The sequence below is a fragment of the Danio aesculapii genome, chromosome 11 (assembly GCF_903798145.1).
Source record: "Danio aesculapii chromosome 11, fDanAes4.1, whole genome shotgun sequence".
NCBI lineage: Eukaryota > Metazoa > Chordata > Actinopteri > Cypriniformes > Danionidae > Danio > Danio aesculapii.
Window position 1 is genome coordinate 41,526,393 of NC_079445.1, and position 23,826 is coordinate 41,550,218.

The following is a 23,826-nucleotide window of genomic DNA, read 5'->3' on the forward strand; positions in this document are numbered from 1 at the left end:
TTATCTCGTGCAAACATCTTCATTGCACTGTAAACACACAAAACAATAATAAAATTAATGATGATGTGAAAACTAAATCATTAAAATTCATTTCCTACAGTCTAGACCAGAACTAAACTTGTTCCTGGAGGGCCGGTGTCCTGCAGATTTTAGCTCCAACCCTAATCAAACACACCTGAACAAGCTGATCAAATTTTTATTAGGTATACTTGAAACACCCAAGCAGATGTGTTGAGGCAAGTTGGAGCTAAACCCTGGAGGGACACCTGCCCTCCAGGACCGAGATTGGTGACCCCTGGTCTAGACAAAAAGACAATTGACGAGTACAGTTGAAGTTATTGAAAAATTATTCTCCCTACTGTGATTTTCTTTTTCTTTTCCAAATATTTCCCAAATTATGTTTAACAGAGCAAAGAATTTTTCACAGTATTTCCTATAATATTTCTCTTCTGGAGAAAGTCTTATTTGTTTTAAATCAACAAGAATAAAAGCATTTTTATATATTTTTTTATTTCAGTGAATTTAAAAAATTTATTTCGAGAGGAGCATGTGATTTGATTGATCGCGGCTGGTCTACCATCCAAAATCAGCAATAACCCAATCAGATCGATCCAAGCCTACAATAGATAGACCAGTTTCAGGGATGTAAACAAAAACAATGGTACCAACCTATTTACTGTTTAACATTTTTAGCTTCTAAAGCTTCCGAGAATCCAAAAAGAGTGGCATATTGATAAATAATGTCATGATAGCTGTTATAACATTAAGTTATGATTGAATTCCCTCTTGTTACAGTTATGAAATAGTTTGATAACAAGCAGGAACTGAAATCACATATACTGATTTAGTCCTACTGCATTATCTTTGTTTTGGAAGATTCCCCCCTTACACCTCCTTTACCTGGGGCAGCTCTCGAGACCTATGTGATCTCAGACCCCCTTATATGCTAATTGACCAGGCAGGAGCCCTGGGCTCAATTATCTCAGAGCTCAGGGTTCTCTCCCAGGATAGCATGCCAAACCTGCTAATAGCATCGAGAAATATCCAAGTGCGAACTCTTGAAACCATTTTAAGGTCAATATTATTAGTCACCTTGAGCAGTTCTTTTTTTCCCCAATTGTCTACAGAACAAACCATATGTGATATACAATGACTTGCCAAATTAAACTAGTTAAGCCACTTAATGTCACTTTAAGCTGAATACTAGTATCTTGAAATATTAGGTGCTGTCATCATGGCAAATATAAAACAAATCTGATATTACAAATTACTCAATAAAATTATTAATTAATTCATTCATTTTCTTTTCGGCTTAGTCCCTTTATTTATCAGGGGAACACTGTAAAAAGCGATTAGTTGACTTTACCTAAAGTGAGTAAATCCACTGCGTTTAAATTATTAGCAAATTAGTACGTGTATAATAATAATTAAATTAAGTCAACTTAACTGTACTCCCTTTAAAGTTAAATCAACTTGTCGCCTTTTAGGTAAACAGATTTACTCCCTTTTATTTAAAGTACACTGTAAAAATGGCCGCACTTTTCACAGTAAAATAATGTAAAAGAGTAAAAAATATTAATTATAAAACATGAAATTACATTAAATTAACAGTTAAATACTGTTAATGTAAATACAAATTAACTTTTGTACTTTTGCAGTATTGTTTTGCAAAGATTAAATTGTTTTACCATAAAAACCCTTAAAACAGTAAAGCACAAAGAAACACTCCAACTGTAGGTCCAACGCAATCTCACGGCAATTCGTAACTTTTTGATTTAGTGGCTAATTCGTACGATCTAATTCGTACAATATAGTACGATTTGTTTATCCTCCAATGACGGTTGGGTTTAGGGGTGGGGTTAGGTGCCACGCCTCCTTTTTAATATCGTACAATTTCGTACGACTGAACTCGTACGAATTCGTACGAATTAGCCACTAAACTATCAAAACGTAAAATACTTACGTTTTCTCGTGAGATCAGGCTGGTAGGTCACTGTATTTTCTACAGATTGATCCTGATAAAACATCATGTTTTTCCCTTAATCATGATGATATGGTCTGCCGGAATGTGTGTGTATTTTTATAGAAGAGTGCCATTTTATGCCTGCACTAGTCTGTCCCAGGAATTTAATTTCATGATTGTTTTGGATTTCAAGGACTCCTTCAGATTTTGACAGTATGTAACTGGAAAGCTTTTTGAATACTCATTTGTTACTGAATGCAAAAATAAATGAATGTTATGTAATTATCTTTAAAAATTTATTTTCCATTTAATTTGTGACGTTTGAAAAATAGTGACTTTATTGTAGCCTGTTGGTCGTAAAGACAGTACATGTTGCATCCTATTAAAAATGTTATGTATAAAAACTATATTAATGGCTTCTCAGTACTCCGATATGGGCATATGACATTGCATAATGACATTTTAGTTATTTTTGTAGGAAAAAAAAAGCATCTTGTATTTTTGTTGTTATTTGAATTGTCCAATCAGCGCGAAATCTGTCTGGTAAGCACAAATAATCGCTTTTTACAGTGAAATTAACACATTTTGACAAGACTCGCCTTTTCACTTTAATAAAGGCAAATGCTTCATCAAAGCTATAAATCACAGGAAAACTGGTATACAGAGGTCAGTCTGTGTCTGCATTTACAGCCATGTGAAAGTCACAATCAGAACACAATCTGACAGAGGAAACGGCATCGATGGCTTAAAATGACAAAACAGACTCCGGTGGACTTTTATGGGTAAACAAGACCTGCGACACGTCCTGTTATTGAACTTCAAAGAAACGTCTTGTCCGAATGTGCCTGTGTTTAAGTTAGAGCAGCACGGCTTCTTTTTTCAGTGGTATTAATAGAAGTCTTTTACAGACACTATTGTGCCTGTAGATTGAGTTGATGTATTTTCCACAGCGGAATGAACCGCCAACAATTCCAGCATATGTTTTACGCAGTGGATACCCTTCCTGCTGCAACCCAGTACTGGGAAAACCTAAACACTCTCGCATTCACACACATACTACGGCCAATCCAGTTCATCCAATTCACCTATAGCGCATTCGTTTGGACTGTGGGGGAAGCTGGAGCACCCGGAGAAAACCCATGTCAACACAGGGAGAATATGCTGTGAGGCCCCAGTGCTAACCAATAAGCCACCGTTCCGCCCATTCAAAGCAGTTCAATAATGCAATAATTGATTAATTGGGAATTTTTTTCTTTTCTGCACTTGCACGAGATGTTTGTAATCGGGCCCCATGTCAGTTTACTGTTGATTCAGTGCAGTTCAATATCTGTACATTTCAGCACAATCAAGCTGTTTTAATTCACTTCAATAGTAGCTGAATGGGTCAAAAAATATTTTTTGTACATTAAAATGTCTTGATATATATTTTCTGAGTTAAATATAAAAAAATAATCACTGAAATATAAATATGTTTTTAATAAAACTTACAGAAACCCTCAAATATCAATGATTAGTACATAATATAACAAAATGTTAAGAAGTTGATTTTAAAAAGTAAAATTGAAGATATAAAGACCAGAATGGGTATGTTGGGTCATTTATATGTACACACAAAAACAAAAAAAATGAATATATATTGATCATCTATATTTTAGAGTGAGTAATATATTCATTACATCATTCAATATATATATATATATAACACTGTCGCCTCACATCAAGTTGGCATTTCTGTGTGGAGTTTGCATGTTCTCCCCGTGTTGGCGTGGGTTTCCCCCACAGTCTAAAGACATGAGCTAGAGGTGAATTGGGTAAGCTAAATTGGCCGTAGTGTATGAGTGTGTGTTTGTGAATAAGAGTGTATGGGTGTTTTCAAGTACTGGGTTGCAGCTGGACGGGTATCCACTGCGTAAAACACAAGCTGGTTAAGTTGGTGGTTCATGCCACTGTGGTCTCTCCTGATAAATAAGGGACTAAGCCGAAAGAAAGTAAATGAAAGAAAGTGAAAGAAAGTGAATGAATGAATGAATGAATGAATGAATGAATGAATGAATGAATATATATATATATATATATATATATATATATATATATATATATATATATATATATATATATATATATATATATATATATATATATATATATATATATATATATATATATATATCAATGTGCGATAGACAGACAGCCAGATAGATATTATGGTTTCTATGCATATAAAATAATGTTTGATATAGAAACCCAATTGAGATGTCTCAACCTTGATTCACACAGCAATTCTGATTGTTGAAATCATTGTTTTAGGGTTTTTTTTTTTCGTGCAAATTCTGTCATGTATTATTGTAATCTCATTTGTTTTACTTCATGCCAAAGTCAAGTCTGGTTACACAAGCCTTTATGTTCATTATACCACATAAATCACACAAATCAGACTACCCTAAAACATTTATTCCAATCAAAGAATGAACAAACTCAAAAGGGCTGTGCTGTTTGGGGAAAATATCTAATTGCGTTTTTTGGACAGATATTACGATATTATCGATTTAACGATTTGAATTCTGCTACAGCTCTGACAAATTACCTGTTTTTTGTTCAGTGTCTGTGATATTGAAACCAAAACATTCCCATATTACCAACGAGCTGTTTTTCTTTGATATAAATTCATCTATTAATGCTTCTGAAGTGCAGATGCCATCATCCCACTTGTTTCCGCTTTCGTGTTTGTTTGTTTTTTTATTGTGGGTGTTCAGTTGCGCAATTTGTGTGTGCTCACTCAATTGGCTAGCAAGGCTGTCACACACAGATGGCAGTCTTCCATTTGCTTTGGGTGGGGGAAATTAAATGATATATATTTTATATCGATTAGCTAATCGCAAGGTTTGAAATCACGATTGCAATTCAATTTCGATATATCGCACAGTCCTAAAGCCCCATTTGAGCCTCTTTCATGAAGCCAGACTCACTTTCTAAGTCAAGTTTATTTATATACAATACATATTCAAAGTGTCCATAAATAAGTTAATAAGTTTTCCGTATTTTATGTTTTTATTTTTCCCTGTTTATTTATGCTTTTGAATTGCATTATGGGACCTCGATCTTTCTTAAATAAAAGTGACTTTAATTAACATTTTTAATAGTTTAAAGTGATATATTGTTATTGTAGATGTTATTTCTTATACATATTATAGCAAACCACTACAATGTCAATAAAGCTCAGAGTTGAATTTTAAAGGGCACATAGTTTACCTCTTTTTTCTGATTTAATATTAATATTATGGTTCTTCTGAGTGTGCCAGTTTAGGTTCAGTTTAAAACACAATTCAGATTTTTTTATTATAATGTGTTAAAAAGTGTCATGTTGGGGGCGTGTCCACAGTTCACTGATTTATGGGTGTGTTGCTTCACATGTAGACTAGTTTCGGCTTCCCGCCAACGTAACAAGGGGGCGGGGCCATGAGCTCACCCGCTCTGCGTTTGCAACAGAGACTGAGAGAAGGAGAGAGAGGATCACCATTCAGTCGTACATGTACGACTCTGACACAGACCAAGCACAGAGTACAAAATCATTTATGTCTGTGTACAGCTTGTACACAGAAACTAATAACCACACACACTGAATTAACTTTGACTGAGGCACCGGATGCGCCGCTCGAAGCCGCAACACGGTACACTAGACACTCTCTGTGGCACGGCAGAAACATGAAGTGTCCCGAATCGTCGCGCCACACATTTTTGAATTCTAAACATAGATTTCTGCAGCGGTCCGCGGCGCCCAGCCGTCGACTTGAGTGTACCCTGATAGAAACCTATGTTTAGAATTCTAAAACGCATGCTAGTTAAGATCACAGGGAGCTTTGGGATCGCGAGAAATGCAAACGGCTGAAGTATAAGGTAGACTCCAATTGGTCCACCTTTTTTTATGTTGTTAAATTGAAAAAAAAAGCACTGGGTGTGCTTATATCACCCCAATATGACAGTCTATACACCCTACATGCACATATGTCTGTCCAAACAGCTTGAAAAGTAGATTTTTTTACCATAGGTGCCCTTTAAACATCAAAAGTCAACAGAGCAGAGATCAACATCCCATAATGCAATTCACAACCGTAAATGAATACTAAAACTGTTAATTAACAGATATTTTTTGCAGTATAGTTCATGAAGTCTGGATACACAAGACCACAAGACATATGTACTTATTGAATTCATACAATTGATTTTTTCCCAGTCAATCCGGTTTCCGTCTGGCCTCACCCTTGTGCTCCAGTGACGACACTGGGTTTAAGCTTCTGACAGTGTCTGTTGGGCCTTTTCCTTCCTGAGGTGGTGTACGGAGAGCTTTGGGGCCGATCTGCTTTACAGATACGCTGATGAATGACAGCCTGTTTATTCTGCTGATGGACTAAAGGTCTTTAGGTAGCTCTTGGGGTGTGGTGCGACACAATGGATCCTTCTGAAAATGCAGTCTTGTGTATCCAGACTTCTGCATGAACTATGAATGAGACAAAACAATAGACCAGCAGACTAAAACTTGCTAAAAATATGGTACACAGATTTGCGGCATCATTACTCCTGTATCCAGTGTCCATCTTTCATCTTTTCTTTCTAATATGTTAATTTAATGATAAAGACATTTTACAGTTGTGTTGTTGTTTATTTAAAGAATTTATCATGGAGGTATGGGTTGTTTCTGAGAGAAGGCCTGATTTTGTTGCTATATAAATAAATAGAAAATGCTCAAAATAGATGGTTGAAAGTTTGAGAGCGGACATTTTATTTCCTTTCTAAATATTTCCCATGTGATGTTACATTTTTACAGTATTTCACAGTAATCTTGGAAATAATCTAGATTAAAATGGCTCATTTGAATTCTGCCGAAGGCATTCAGAATATGTGTGCTACCTAAATAATGACTAAAAGTAAGTCTTTGAGAACGGGTTTCTCAAGCCAGGTGGCGCATTAGACCAGGGGCTCATCTCCTGTTTCCAAAATGCATCACAAACTGCTTGAGAAACTGTTCTACTATGATAATTGATAATGAAAATAAACGAAGTTCAATAAGATGTACTTGTGTTTACTAACTGTTTATTCAGTGAAACATGAATGTTGAACTGTAGGCCTACATAAGCTCCAAACAGTGATTTTTGATCACCTTAATCTGACTAAAGTCATAACTGAACTAAACAGAAAGGGAATCAAGACGTGTGGAGAGTGCATATATTAGTGGCATTATTGAAGTAAACACTGCAATCAAACTATTACCATCATGTAGGACTTTGCCATATTTTCCGACAAGATCCACACAGGCAGCTGTCAGACCGAGCAGACACACACAAACACAAATCGCAAAAATTCACAAGTTTTTTCTTTCCATTCAGAGTGCATTATTAAATTTCATAACACTCTCATCAGTCCTTACTCCTTATTTGCGTCTAATACCCCAGTTTGTCACGGGGGCATGAATTGCTGACTTGTATATATATATGCACACGCATTTATATAGGCACGAATGTGCATGTATTCAGTGTAATACCTATATTGACGGTCATTTAATATTAATCGGAGGAATTGAAGAAGGACACGTTACCAACCTGGATGTTTATAGATGCTTTTTTTTTATTTAGATATCTTCTTATAGCATTTTTGTTTGATTAAGTTTGATTATAATGTGTATTTAAATCACATTTGTCAATTGAACACGTCTGCATATTGTAAAGGAAATTTAAGGTTGCATACAGAGGACTGTATGTAACTTTACATTTAGGTTTACATTTATTCATTAATTTTTCTTCAGATTTATTTATCAGGGGTCACCACAGTGGAATGAACTGCCAACTATTCCAGCATATGTTTTATGCAGTGGATGCCTTTCCATCTGTAACCCAGTACTAGGAAACACCCATACACTCTCACATTTACACACACTTATACACTACGGCCAATTTAGTTTCTTCAGCTCACCTATACCGCATGTCTTTAGACTGTGGGGGAAACCGGAGCACCCAGAAGAAAACTGACACTGACATTGTTGAACTGACACTGTTTCAATTTACTATGATCTTCTATGTGAAGCTGCTTTGACACAATCTACATTGTAAAAGCGCTATACAAATAAAGGTGAATTGAATTGAATTAAAACCCATGCCGACACAGGGAGAACATGCAAACTCCACACAGAAATGTCAACTGGGGACTCGAACCAGCAACCTTCTCACTGTGAGGCGACAGTGCTAACCACTGAGCCACTATGTCGCCCTTCCCAACAAGTTCTCTTTTATATTTTTCTGTCTCTCTAGCATTGACTAAGATTTAAGACTTTCTTATATGACAAATTACAAGAAATGCTAACCAATCCATGAAGGAATGGCAGAAAACGTTATTTTGGCATTAAATGTTTTGTCCAAGTGACCACAAACATGTTTCAGAACATTTGTAAGTGTCTTTGTCGGTTCAAATGGCTTTGCAGTTCACATTACCCGACCGCAGTTCATCAAACCAGCTCATTTCTCCTACACCGCTGTCATTCACAAGAAAAAATTTGTGGTGTACTTTCTGAAACTGCGGAAAGACAGCCAGACATAGGGGAATATGTGTTCTGCCATCCAATACAAAGGCATTTATTACATTCTATGTGTTCAAATGCTTTTTGGGGTGACTGTACTTGGAAATAATGACTGCATAGTAAAAGTATAATGGAAATGCATCAAAACCCAGAAATGGGAATTGTGTTTAGCATCATAAAAAATTAACAAAGCTCCCAAAATGATGATGAAGTACCGTAAAATAGTACATTTGACTTGTGTACAATATTCAAAGCTAAATGATATGATGTATCATAGTTTTATATATTTTATTTAAATCATATTTTATGCACAGATTAAAGTATCTAAATAAACAACATGATCAAACTATAAAAAACCTGTTGAAAACGGTTTATAATTTTTCAGCCAAGAAATTTTTTAAAAGAAGTATACACCGTATACTTCTTAAACTCAGACAAAACAGAATTATTACTTATTGGGCCAAAATCCTGTACACAGCAGATCTCACAACTCGACCTACAATTAGAGGGATACAAAGTTAGCGTTAGCTCTACTATAAAAGATCTGGGTGTCATATTAGACAGCAATTTAACTTTTGAACATCATATATCCCATGTCACAAAAACTGCTTTCTTTCATCTGAGAAATATCGCTAAGTAACTAAGTATGCTATCCATCTCAGATGCAGAAAAGCTAGTCCATGCTTTTATGACTTCTAGGCTGGACTACTGTAATGCACTGTTTGCTGGCTGCCCAGCATCCTCTATTAACAAACTTCAATTAGTACAAAATGCAGCTGCCAGAGTTCTTACCAGGTCTAGAAAATTTGATCACATCACCCCAATTTTATCCTCCTTACACTGGCTGCCTGTTAAATTTCGTATTGAATTTAAAATATTGCTTCTTACCTACAAAGCTTTAAATAATCTAGCTCCTGTTTATCTAACCAATCTTCTGTCTCGCTACAATCCAACTCGCTCTTTAAGGTCTCAAAACTCAGGGCTTCTGGTAGTACCTAGAATAGCAAAGTCGAGTAAAGGAGGTCGAGCCTTCTCATTTATAGCTCCTAAACTCTGGAATAGCCTTCCTGATAACGTCCGAGGCTCAGACACACTCTCCCAATTCAAAACTAGATTAAAGACCTATCTGTTCAGTAAAGCATACACTCAGTGCACCACTTGGGGGCTTCCACACAGGTTATGCATCTTGTTGATATACACTGTGAACATCAACTACGCTAATTATTTTCTTTATTCTCCATTTCCACCTGGGGATACTCTTCCCGAGGCCCTCAGACTATACAGAGCCACTGATTCGATCCAAGACCAACGACGAGATGATCCCAAGGTTTTTATATCCTGGACCTGGCCGAATCCTGAGCAGCTACTGTGATGGTCATGGAGGAGTGGAGAACATGAGACTGATTCCTGTGACGCTCCAGAGACAGACGAGTCTTCGCTGAGGCCAGCTTCCAGCCTCCGCCACTGAGACTACAGCTCTGCACAAGACATTTGGCCAGCGGAGAAATTAAAATGGTCGTGCCCAACTGAGCCTGGTTTTTCTCAAGGTTTTTTTTCTTCACTTCCACCTTTAGTGAAGTTTTTTTTCCCTCTCCGCTGTCGCCACTGGCTTGCATGGTTCGGGATCTGTAGAGCTGCGCATCGTTGGATTTGCTCTTCAGTGTTTGGACTCTCAGTAGTGATTATTAAACCACACTGAACTGAGCTGAACTGAACTGAACTTAAACACTAAAAACTGAACTACACTGTTCCTATTTACTGTGACCTTTTATGTGAAGCTGCTTTGACACAATCTACATTGTATAAGCGCTATACAAATAAGGGTGAATTGAATTGAATTGAATCGTAATGTTACATAAAAATATAAACAAAAACTAAAATAAATAAAATAAAATAGATAAATAAATAAATTAATAATAAATAAAATAGATAAATAAAATAAATAAACAAATAAATAAATAAAATTAATATATATAATAAATAAATAAGTAAATAAATATAAAATAAATCAATCTAAAAATAGATAAATAAATAAATTAATAAAAAAATTAATTAATTAAATAATAAATCAAATAAATAAATAAATATTTTTTTTAATGAGCCACTTTAAAATTCTGTTTCTCTGGATTTGGGATTTATAGTTATATGCTTGAATTAATCATTTTTTTTGCTTTATTCTGTAAACCACGCATGGCATTTCTTCCAGACTTAAAATAAAAATGTTTTTTAAAAAATTTAATAACCAAAAAAAAAAAAGCCATATTTCACATATGTTTATATTTTTTGCGAACGCCACAAAACCATATATAAAATATATTTTATAGGGGCAACACGGTAGCTCAGTGGTTAGCACTGTCACCTCACAGCAAGAAGGTCGCTGGCTTGAGTCCCGGCTGGGTCAGTTGGCATGTCTGTGTGGAGTTTGCATGTTCTCCCCGTGTTGGCGTGGGTTTCCTCTGGGTGCTCCAGTTTTCCCCACAGTTCAAACACATGCGCAATAGGGGAATTGAATAAACTAAACTGGACGTAGTTTATGAGTGTGTATGGATGTTTCCCAGTACTGGGTTTCGGCTGGAAGGGTATCAGCTGTGTAAAACATGTGCTGGATAAGTTGGGGGTTCATTCCTCTGTGGCGACCCCTGATGAATAAAGGGACTAAGCCGAAGGAAAATTAATGAATGAATATATTTCAATTTACTCAAACCCAGAACTAATAGATCCAGTAACTCCAGATGAAACTGCCATTTATTTTACAGAATTATTAAAATAATCACCAATTCACTATATTACATTTTTCTGGGGATTCTGTTATAAATTAATGTTTTCTCTCTATAGACTCAATAAACTGCATTCACCATCTGAACAGAATAATTTTGCCTACCTCATCTCAAAATGACAAAGAAGAAAGAGGCCAAAAGTGGCATTTCCTCCAGGATGCCACTGTAAAACCCTCACTTCAGAGACCATACATGACGTCAGCGTAAAAACCCCCTTTAATCACCAGAGGCAAAAATAGCAGCCTGGGGAAATGCATCTGTTGGTTTTAGTGGGTTTCGTTGTTATAGTCTCACGCCCAGGTGCATCATGGGGCCTCGATGCCGTTAAGAGCATGTAAAAGCAAAAGATCAGTTTCACAACAAGACTCTGTTCTACCCTACAATCACTTCGCTTGTTTAAACAGCCACTTGCATTAGCCAAAAGCATCTGTGCTCAGACATCAGACAGATTCACGCCTTTCTGTATAGAACAGCTATTTGTTAAGTTTGCTGCTTGACATGATTTAGGTCATGCTGAAGCAAAACACGTAATGCGCCTTGTGGATGCCTGCGAGGGTTTCATTGAGCGTTCTGCTCATTTTTAATGGCTCAGAAGATTATTACAGAGAATTCAGCAAAACAAGGTACACTGTAAAAAAATATCTCCCATATTTTGAGATTCACAGGTGTTTTTTTGTTTATGGTTGTGAATTACAATATGGGACCTTGATCTCTGCTCTGTCAACTTTTGATGTTGAATATTCAATTCTACAGTTTAACAAAGTGACTTTTTAGTAGTTTGAAATAGGATTGCACGATATTGGCAAAATTTGACATTGCAACATTTTTTTTTTCTCTGCAATACACTTACCGGCCACTTTATTAGGTACACCTATCTAACTGCTCGTTAATGAAAAATTCAATCTAGAAGATTGGATAAATGTTGCCTGGTCTGATGAGTCTCGATTTCTGCTGTGACATTCAGATGGTGGGGTCAAAATAGGGTATATGCCGAGCTAGTGTTGTTCCCATACTGATAAAGTTTTTTTTCCATTTTATACAAATTCCTTTTACAGTATCGATGTTGTCATGTAATTAAAATATAATGAGTTAAACAGACTTTGGCGTTCATTTAGCTGCTCAAGCGTAAAACGAGACAAAAAGCAGTTTACTCGCACGTGCCTGTCAGAAATGGCAGACTAGCGCAGAAGCTCCATTGAATATACAGGGGTAAAATTAATGCTCATATTATAAAGACATGGCGGGGAAAAATGTAATTTAATGCAGTGCTTCTTGTACAATCTGAGACCCACTTTATATCTAATATCACTCACCCAGTGGAGATCACTGATTTTTAAAGAAAACAGAACTTAACGATGCGATTTTGCAAAGGCATACAGTTCACCGGAAGCGCTTAACCCAGGTCACTGGCAAATTAAAAGACCTATTAGCATACTTCGGCATATACCCTATTTGTTGCCATCAACATAAAAGCATGGATCCATCCAGCCTTGTATCAACGGTTCAGGCTGGTGGTGGTGTAATGGTGTGGGGGATATTTTCTTGGCACACTTTGGGTCCATTAGTACTAATTGAGCATCGTGCCAACACCACAGCCTACCTGAGTATTGTTGCTTACCATGTTCATCCCCTTATGACCACAGTATATCCATCTTCTGATGGCTACTTCCAGCAGGATAACACACCATGTCATAAAGCGTGAATCATCTCAGACTGGTTTCTTGAACATGACAATGAGTTCACTGTACTCAAATGGCCTCCACAGTCACCAGACCTCAATCCAATAGAGCACCTTTTAGATGTGGTGAAACGGGAGATTCGCATTATGGATGTGCAGCCGACAAATCTGCAGCAACTGTGTGATGCTATCAAGTCAATATGGACAAAAATCTCAGAGGAATTCTCCAGTACCTTGCTGAATCTATGCCACGAAGGATTAAGGCAGTTCTGAAGGCACAAGGGGTTCAACCAGGTGTACCTAATAAAGTGACTTTGTAAGGGAGTGAAATCTAAATATATTTTATGTAGTTTATTATATACATATAATAAACAAACTACAGTCATAAATAAACACAACGGAACAGATATTAAAGTGAAATAAACCATACTTTTGTGGAAAGAGTAACAGTATTGAGGTACAGAAATTAAATAATCAAATGTAAAACAACACTGCACAGTCTTCATCATATAAATAACTAAACTAAAACTTCTTTATGCACTACAAAAATGCTATATATACTGTTAAAATGCTCACACAGTCACAAGCTTTAAAAACACATGCAGATGATAAACTTTCACTTTAAATTGGTTAAAATCTGCAGCATCTCCTCAAATATCCTGTGTTTTGACCTGTGGATTCTGGTCAACTATAATCACACACACTGCGATATCGACACTCAAACTGTGCAGCCCAAGTTTGAAATAATATAATGTATAAGAAATAATATATAGATCATAAGGAAGTCTGTAAAATAACAGAAAATATACTGGCAGTTTATTATAAGGTTTTTGTAGCGTAATATGCAACATCAGCACAGACAATATAGCACTTTAAACTGTTAAAAATGTGAATGTTTTAAGGTTAAAAGTTGTTAAAAGAAAGATCAAGGTCCCATAATTCAAAAGCATAAATAAATGGGAAAAATAAAGCATAATAACATGATACAAAAAAATGCTAATTTATGGATATTTTTACAGTGCATGCTTGCGTTTTGGGTGCCAGTTTTAACTTGGAATGCAGTAGTATGTACTTGTTTATTTTGATGGATCAATCCAAATCCTAAAAACCCTTTACAACAGTAAAGGAAAGAAAATGCAGCACGTCTATGAACCACAAAAACACAATAATGTAATGGTGTGGTCACTTTCTTGAGGCGATTATAGTAAAACATATAAAATACAGGGAAACGTTAGGCAGTTTGTGGAGAAAAATCATTTACTGGTTGACCAAAATGTAATATCAAGCATCAAAATGAGAACAATAGTGAAACAGAGTCTTTTTAAAAGCCAAAGCTTCACTGTAAGATGATCAGATGTTATTAGAGGTGAGCAGTACGGTTAACATTTTAAAATCACCCCATGTTGACGTGGGTTTCCTCCACAGTCTAAAGGCATGCACTATAGGTGAACTGAATAAACTAAGTTGGCCATAGTGTATGAGTATATGTGAGAGTGTGTTTCCCAGTACTGGATTGCGGCTAGAAGGGCATCTGCTGAGTAAAACATATGCCTAAATAGTTGGCGGTTCATTCCGCAGTGGTGACCTCTGATGAATATGATATATGATAATGAATATGATAAATCATAGACTAAGCCGAAGGATTAGAAATAAAAAAGAATGACAATTTAAGAATGAAATACATGTAGTACTGCTTATCGTCATATAGTACCGGTCTATAATTTTCTAGTCAGTTAATTGTGCTTCATTTTAATTGAGATTTAATGGATCAAATGAACATTAAGTCTGGCATTGGACCAAAAGTCCACTATCAAGTTTAACACTATATTAATCCATTAAGTAGCAAAGGGATAGTTTACCCAGAAATGTAAAATCCGCCTTCAATTACTCAACCTTTACCTGTCACACACCTGTTGAACACAAAAGATGATATTTTGAACAATGCTGAAAATCTGTAACTATGGACTTCCATAGTATTTGTTTTTCCTACTATGGGTCTCAAAGGTTTTTTACAAAACTCTTCAGAATATCTTCAGCAGAAAAAAAAAAAATCATAAATGCTTGGAATTACTTGACACCGTGTCTTCACAACATGCAACAAGAATTCAACGACAAGCAATTTGTCTGTCTGCACCAAACACAACGCAACATGACAAACATTTACTGTTAATACCAGCTACTGCACTCCCAAATCACAATGAATACATATTCAACCTATTTAACAGTATTAATAGGCTTCTGAATGACTGATGTTGTTGGTTTGCACTGATTTCATTTTCAAACCTATTTTATTTTCAAGATCTGGGGTGATCTGCTGCTGCTTTCAGTAGTATGACAATAAATGTCACGTAAAATGACATTTAAACTAATATTGAGTAGAATTTAACACTGATCACCTCAGGTACAGATTATGTGCTTTATTCATTGTCATTGTCACGCTGTTGTTCTGCTGCGACATTGCAGAAATAGAAACATTTCTAAAATTGAAATGTTGCATGACGCTGACGTTTTATTGTGAAGCTGCATCGGTTGTCGTTAGGACACAGAGATAGGGTGAATATATTCATTCAATCATTAATTTTCCTTTGACTTAGTCCCTTATTTATCAGGGGTCACGACAGCGTAATAAACCGCAAACTTATCCAGCATATGTTTTATGCAGCAGATGCCCTTCCAACTGCAACCCAGTACTGGAAAACACCCATACATTCTTACATTCACACACACACTCAAACACTATGGTCAATTTCAGTTTCAGTGTTTGGACTGTGGGGAAACTGGAGAAAACCCACGCCAACACGGAAAAAAACATGCAAACTCCACACAGAAATACCAACTGGCCCAGCTGGGACTTGAACCAGCAACCTTCTCGGTGTGAGACGACAGTGCTAACCACCCAGCTATCGTGCCACCCCGGTGAATAAATTGTAAGTCATTTTTTATTTGTTGGTGAACTATCCCTTTAAGTCTCTGTTGATGCAAATGTATTCAGTTATACTGGTCATTATTTTGTATTGCAGTGTTGCTTCTATTACCATAAAAGCCATAGAAACATTTAAGAGGAAGAGCTCCTGACTAGATAACCTACTGAAAAACTTCTCATGCAACATCTGACTTACTCCTGTCTGACCTTGCAAATGTTTCCTTTTTTACCTGTGGTTTTTCCCCCGCCTGGACGTTCGCAGAGATCCCGAGAGCTTTAGTGATTTCCTCTAGAGGTGGATTGTCTGCAGGCGATTTCTGGATAAAATGCAGCAGAACTTTCTCTCCACCTGAACAGAATGCAATACATATTTGCTTTATGATACTGTCTATATGGCATTTAAACACAAAGAGATAGTTCACCAAAAAAATCATTTACATCACCCTTCATTTGTTACAAACATGTTTGGGTTTCTTTCTTCTGTAGAACAAAAAAGAAAATATTTTGAAGAAGAATGTTGGAAACCTGTATCCATTGACTTCCATAGTATTTGTTTTTCCTGCTATGCAAGTCAAGGGTTGTAGGTTTTCAGTTTTCTTCAAAATATATTTTGTGTGTGTGTGTGTGTTCAATAGAATAAAGCCACTTATAAAGGTTTGGAACCACTTGAGAAAGTGTAAATATGATTTTTTCAGTTTTGTGTGAACTATATTTTAAATGCATAGGTCTTAAACTCAATTCCTGGGGTGCTTTTTTGGAAACCATTGTTAGCCAACTAAGGTCGCAAGTTCCGTCATTACAAACATAGTTCGTTGATTTGGCATTTCCCAAATCCATCGTTTCAACGAACATTGGCAAACTGCATCGCAAACTTCTTGAAACTACACCTCTGGAGCTATAGTTAGAAACATAGTTCCTGGCTGTGTTCTATTCCCAATTATCCCCCCTATGCCCTATTCGTTTAGAACATTCAAACTTGGAATGATTTAAAAAAAAATCCTCACTCTTAGGTGTAATTCGCTTTCAAAGTATTTTTACAGTTCAGTTTTAGTGATCTTCACGTTTACAATTGTGCTCCCTTCGCAGTGCACTTTGAAAACACTGATGTCATTTTCAACACAGCCATGCCTCATGACGAAAGCTATAGGTGACCTATTATTTAAAGGCAGAATTTATGTTACATCTCCAAAGCTTGTGAAAACCAAAAACATAGCATATGTTAATGCTTTTAATTTATAGTAGGTTATTTATTAAGTATCTGTATGGTTTCAGACATGGGCCTGTTGGTTAGAACATTTCTGCAGTGCATGTGTCAAATTGTAAAAGTAGACTTTTCAAAAAAAATAAATAAATAAACAATATCCTACTTAATAATAATATTAAATCAGTTTTTTTTTCCATTTCCTAATAAATAATAAATATTAAGTTTCATTTCTTAATAAATAGCCTCATTATTTATTTATTTATTTATTTATTTAAATTTTTATATGATATTACAATACATATTACCTTTTGTAAGTGATTTTATGTTAATTTAGAATAGACTAGGGAATATTCTCAATAACATAGGCCCTATATGTGCCATTTACATATATTTCAATTAATATGGAAAATGAGTGCATGTTTTTACCAAAACTAATATTGGATTTTTTTTTTAATGTGTGTGCGTGTAAAACAATATCATTTGCACAAAGAAATGATGGGGTTCTTCTCTAAAGAAGCTGTTACCACCTCATTTAGAGTATCATTATGGGCGTTTTACATTATAACTAACGGGGTTTAAACGATGGGTCTGTGACAGAGAAACTACAAGTTTTGGGAAACACTTGTCACTACATCATTCTTTTCCCAAACGATGCATCGTACTATGATAGTTCAGCCACGAGTTACGTCGTTGTTTGGAAAACGCACCCCTAGACGGCCGCAGCTCTGCACAGTTTTGCTCTAACCCTATCAAACACCGCTGATCTAGTAGTCTTGAACACCTTAATTAATTGAATCAGCTGTGTTTGATTAGGGTTGGAGCAAAACAGTGCAGAGCAGCGGCCCTCCAGGAATTTGAGACCTATGCATTCATGTTTTTCACTTTACGGCAGAATAAATAGTACTTTAAGAATTTACTCAGATTTTAATTAGAAAACCATACCGATCATAACTGGACATGAATATTCTCATTTTTGTGTCAAAGTAATGAGAACTGAATGAGATTCATTATAAAATGAATGAGAATTGTAAACAAACTTGGCTGCATTCAAGTAATGAGAATTAAGCAGAACATTTCTTGAAAATAATGTCAAACTTCATAAAAAGTTAATGATCCTAAAATAAGCTTTATTATCATGACTTTGCAGTTACGTGCATGAAATTTCCAATGAAACTCTTTGGTGAAGTACTTATATTGCTGAATTAGTGTTGTTCAGAAACAGTACATACTCAGCAAATCCACATACATCGAGGTATTGTTGTTCTAAAATGTTAATCTCTGCTACAGGCAGAATTCATCCGATTAATTCTTAATTCTTACTGTTGAGCAGAGAACAGATTTGCATGTATTAGATTTGTTATTGTGAAGTCATGCTGCCCTCTAGTGACGACAATACAGATTACATGGATCCAATGACATCCCTAACACTAAAAAAGCTATAAACATACTATGTGGCTACATAATGTTTTATACGCATAAACATCATCCTTTTGGAAAGGACAATATATACAGTGGTCAGCATATAGAAGCACACCCTTCACAGATCTTTCTTTTATTTAATAATTTCTATAGAATGCCTTGCAATAATATATTTCTGCATATACCTCAGAATAGTCATTACCAAAGACAAAACTAGAGCTAATCTAACAAACAAACAAAAAAGGTTATTTATTACATATTTATTGCCATATCAGCAACTTATGGCTATTTCGTGACCAAATGGATATACATTAAAATATTACATGATAAAAACAAATTTGTATTATATTAAAGGGCACCTATGGTAAAAAAATCTACTTTTCAAGCTGTTTGGACAGACATATGTGCATGTATGGTGTATAGACTGTCATATTGGGGTGATACAAGCACACCCAGTGCTTTTTTTTCAATTTAACATAAAAAACGCTGGACCAATTGGAGCTGTTTTCAAATTGACCGCAACTTTACGTAGGAGAGCGGTCCCCCCGCCCACCAATATTGATTGACAGGCGCGTCATCATATCCTCAGTTTGTTGATTCACGTCCGCCATTTTCAGCGTGAGTCGAAGTGATATCACTAAAGGAACACCCTAGCTCTATTTTTAGATGCAAGGCTCATTGGGCTCAACACAAGAGCAATATTCTCCACATTATCGCTCTAATCGGAATTATTGGTTGTATCTTTAGGTAGGTTTGCAAACATGTGTACTTCTCATTGAGTCTACCTTATACTTCAGCCGTTTGCATTTCTCGCAATCCCAGAAGCTCCCTGTGATCTTAACTAGCATGCGTTTTAGAATTCTAAACATAGGTTTCTATCAGGGTACACTCAAGTCGACGGCTGGGCGCCGCGGACCGCTGCAGAAACCTGTTTAGAATTCAGAAATGCGTGGCGCAACGATTCAGGACACTTCATGCTTATGCCGCGCTGCAGAGAGTGTCTGGTGTGCCGTGTCGCGGCATCGAGCGGCGCATCCGGTGCCTCAGTCAAAGTTAATTCAGTGTGCGTGGTTATTAGTTTCTGTGTACAAGCTCGGCACTTAAAACTAGCACACAGTTGGCTGTAAAACTGTACAAAGACACAAATGATTTTGTACTCTGCTTGGTCTGTGTCAGAGTACATGTAAGATCCTCTCTCTCCTCAGTCTGCCTGTCAGACTCTGTTGCAAACGCAGAGCGGGTGAGCTCATGGCCCCGCCCCCTTGTTACGTTGGCGGGAAGCCGAAACTAATTTACATGTGAAGCAACACACCCATAAATCAGCGAACTGTGGACACGCCCCCAACATGACACTTTTTAACACATTATAATAAAACAATCTGAATTGTGTTTTAAACTGAACCTAAACTGGCACACTCAGAACAACCATAATATTAATATTAAATCATAAAAAAAGAGGTAAACTATGTGCCCTTTAAATAAATAAATAAATAAATAAATTACTTAGACAAATATATAAAATATAAATGGATAAAATTTACAAAAAAAATTATTCAGTTAAATAAGGTTTTTTAGTTATATTTTTGATAAAAAAAATGTAAAACTCTTCCTGGTGGTACCTTTTTAAAAATGTCCATCAAAGTGCTCTCCTTATAAAAACTTTGTCTAATGGAATTTAAACTTCTACATTCCAACAAAATATGTTTGATGGTGAGAGCAGTCTGGCAGTTATTACATTTAGGTGATTCTTCGTTATTTAATAAATATGAATGGGTCAACCTAGAATGTCCAATTCGACATCTGGTATAGACCGCCTGATCGTGCCTGATTTCGAAATTATAATTTGCTAAATGTCATTTATTTTCGGGTTAATTTCATGTAATTTGTTGTTGATGCAGTTGTCCCATTCTCTTTGCCATGTTTCGTTTATGTACAAATTTATGGTGGGTTTCAAGTCATCAGGAGGAATTAAACATTCGGTCACATTCAAGGAGATAGCCTTTTTTGCAGTTTCATCTGCCAGTTCATTTCCACGTAGTCCCATATGACCTGGAATCCAACAGAAGATAATGTTGAGCTTCTGATTTTCTAGTGTTGTCGTTTTCTTTAAAATCATGGACATTATGGAGTGATCATACTTAGAAGCTTCAAGTGCTTGAAGACAGGATTTAGAACAGGCATGGGCAAACTCGATACTCGAGGGCCGGTGTCCCTGCAGACTTTTGCTCCAACACTAATCAAACACACCTGAACACCCTAATTAGTGTCTTCAACATCACTAGAAAGCTACAAGCAGGTGTGTTTGATTAGGGTTGGTGCAAAACTATGCAGGGACACCGGCCCTCCAGGATCGAGTTTGCCCATCCCTGATTTAGAATCTGTGCAAATTAAAGTTACGATGCTGTGTCCTTTCCATTCGATCCAAAGCAATATTTATTGCATAAGCTTCTGCTGTGTAAATTGAACTTTCTACCAAAAAAAAAAAAAAGTAAAGATCACAGTCTAAAATTTAGCACACACAATTTAATGTTGGGGCGAAATATTAAATAACATTTTAATAAACAGGGAAAAATCAAGAGAAACATAAAAAATGTCAAATTTACTTGACATTTTCAAGTTTTTTATATATTTTTTAAATAACTCATTTGAATTTAAGTCAAGTCGAGCTTTATTGTCGTTCCGCTACATGTGTGAACATACAGAGGAAAGACATGACATGTCTCGCAGGACAATGGTGCTACATAAATTAATCTTAAATACAAACACAAGACTGGACATAAGAGCTATTTTACAAAAACCTATACATAACTAACATATACTATAAGGTACTTAACTATACACATAAGACAGGCTACACAAGTAATTGTACATAAAGAGTTATTTAAGGTTGAAGCAAGCATTGCAGCATGATTGTGGTACACTTATAGTAAAAATCGTTTTCCTTCCTTGCAAGATGGAGTTTAAATAAAGTGTCAGGTGCATAAGAGAGAAGAGAGTTTCTACAGTGTTTCTACAGGTGGTTTGTCAAGCCCACTCACCTGTATGAAGCACAATTTGAAATGCACAACGTTTCCAAGAGATATGGAGTGAGTAAGTGTCTATAGCAGTGTTTCCCAACCCTGTTCCTGGAGGCACACCAACAGTACATATTTTGGATGTCTCCCTTTTCTGACCCATTAACTTCAGGTGTTGGAGTCTCTTCTGATGTTATGATAAGTTGATTCAGGTGTGTTTGATTAGGGAGAGGTTGAAAATATGTACTGTGGTGTGCCTTCAGGAACAGGGTTGGGAAACACTGGTCTATAGTGCAAATGTGCAACCTGGTGCAAGAGTCAGAAAGATGACAGTGTGTCTTTTCTACAGGTTTAAATGTATTATCTTTCGATTTCTAAAGATGTTTGGTGACCAAACTCTTAGTTTAATAAATATAACTGTTTAATACAATTGTTTTGTTTAAATCATGGGTGTCCAAACTCGGTCCTGGAGGGCCGGTGTCCTGCAGATTTTAGCTCCAACTTGCCTCAACACACCTGCACGGATGTTTCTAGAAAGCCTAGTAAGTGCTTGATTAGCTAGCCCAGGTGTGTCTGATTGGGGTTGGAACTAAACTTTGCAGGACACCAGCCCTCCAGGACCGAGCTTGGACATGCCTGGTTTAAATGCACCAAAAATTATTGGCTATATTCACTGAAAAATGAATAAAAATTTCATTTTCAAAAGGGAGTGTTATCATTTATGCTCAGCACTGTACTGTATATTTATAGGTTAACTATTTTATATACTGTCCACACTACACAACTTATATTTGATCTTATCTGATTTGGATTCATGCTGTACTGTGCATTTTTTTTGAAAAGCTGTTTTAGAACTACAATTATTGTGAAAAGCTATTTACAAACTAACTTGAATTTACTTAAATACCACAAGTCTGAACTGAGCCTGTACAATATATTGTTTCACATTGATATCTAGTTTTGTCTCCGCAATAAGCAGGTCGCATACCAGAAGCGCTGCGACATGGCGCGCACACGACAGTTAAAAGTATCACACACCAGACGCGCACATTCCCATGATATTTAACATAAAACTAAACAGATGGCACTCTGTGGCGCGGCAGGAATATGAACAGTGTCCTGAGTCATGGCTGGGCGCCGGTGTGTGTACCCTGATAGAAACCTGTGTTTAGAATGCTGAAATGCATGGCGCTGCGTGGCGCTGCGTGGCGCTGCGTGGCGCTGCGTGGCGCTGCGCGACGCGTCGCCGAGTGGCGCTTCTGGTGTGTGACCCCTTATAGTTATATCACAAGATCTGCAATGTCGAGATGGGATTGTACTTTTTCATGAGCTACAGATCAAGACATACATGATTTGTGGAGATTGCAAAATTTAAACATAAATTTACTAAAAAAAAAAAAAGGATATTATATTATTCGCATAACTTTGACTGTGTGAGCATTTCAAGCCAGTTTGAAGCATCCAGAAACAAGAAATTATAATGTTTATAACTTTAAGAAATTATTAAATTTACTTATGTATATAAACACGAAGACTATACAGTGTTATTTTCATTCATTCATTCAATTTTTTTTTTTGGCTTAGTTCCTTTATTAATCTGGGGTCGCCACAGGGGAATGAAAACTTATCCAGCATATATTTTACACAGCGGTTGTCCTTACAGCTGCAACCCATTACTGGGAAACAGTGTTATTTTACATTTGATTATTATATTTTTGCTTGAATATTGCTAGACTCCCAAAAAATCCTAATATGCTGTTTATTTCATTTGTATCTTTGCTCTACTATGCTAATCAAAGTTTGTGATTGGTTTATTATATTTTATCCAGATGCCCTCGCCTACAAAACCATCCCAATTAATCTAAAACTAAGAATTCAAGTGCTTGAAGACAGGATTTAGAACAGGCATGGGCAAACTCGATCCTCGGGCCGGTGTCCCTGCAGAGTTTTGCTCCAACACTAATCAAACACACCTGAACACCCTAATTAGTGTCTTCAACATCACTAGAAAGCTACAAGCAGGTGTGTTTGATTAGGGTTGGTGCAAAACTATGCAGGGACACCGGCCCTCCAGGATCGAGTTTGCAAATCCCTGATTTCATTCATTCATTTTTTTTTTTTGGCTTAGTTCCTTTATTAATCTGGGGTCGCCACAGGGGAATAAAAACTTATCCAGCATATATTTTACACAGCGGTTGTCCTTACACCTGCAACCCATTACTGGGAAACAGTGTTATTTTACATTTGATTATTATATTTTTGCTTGAATATTGCTAGACTCCC

At 36.3% G+C, this 23,826-nt stretch overlaps 1 protein-coding gene across 1 annotated transcript in view; it reads right to left on the minus strand.

Moving 5' to 3' along the window:
* The window catches only part of prxl2b (peroxiredoxin like 2B), a 32,400-nt gene that overhangs the window by 468 nt on the left and 8,106 nt on the right, over window positions 1–23,826 (minus strand). Inside the window, exons 6-7 of the mRNA XM_056468562.1 lie at window positions 16,137–16,255; window positions 1–27 (exon numbers count right to left, since the gene is read on the minus strand). The exon at window positions 1–27 is cut by the window's left edge and continues 468 nt beyond it. Coding sequence (XP_056324537.1) covers window positions 1–27; window positions 16,137–16,255 — 146 coding nt within the window. The remainder of the gene's footprint in view (window positions 28–16,136; window positions 16,256–23,826) is intronic.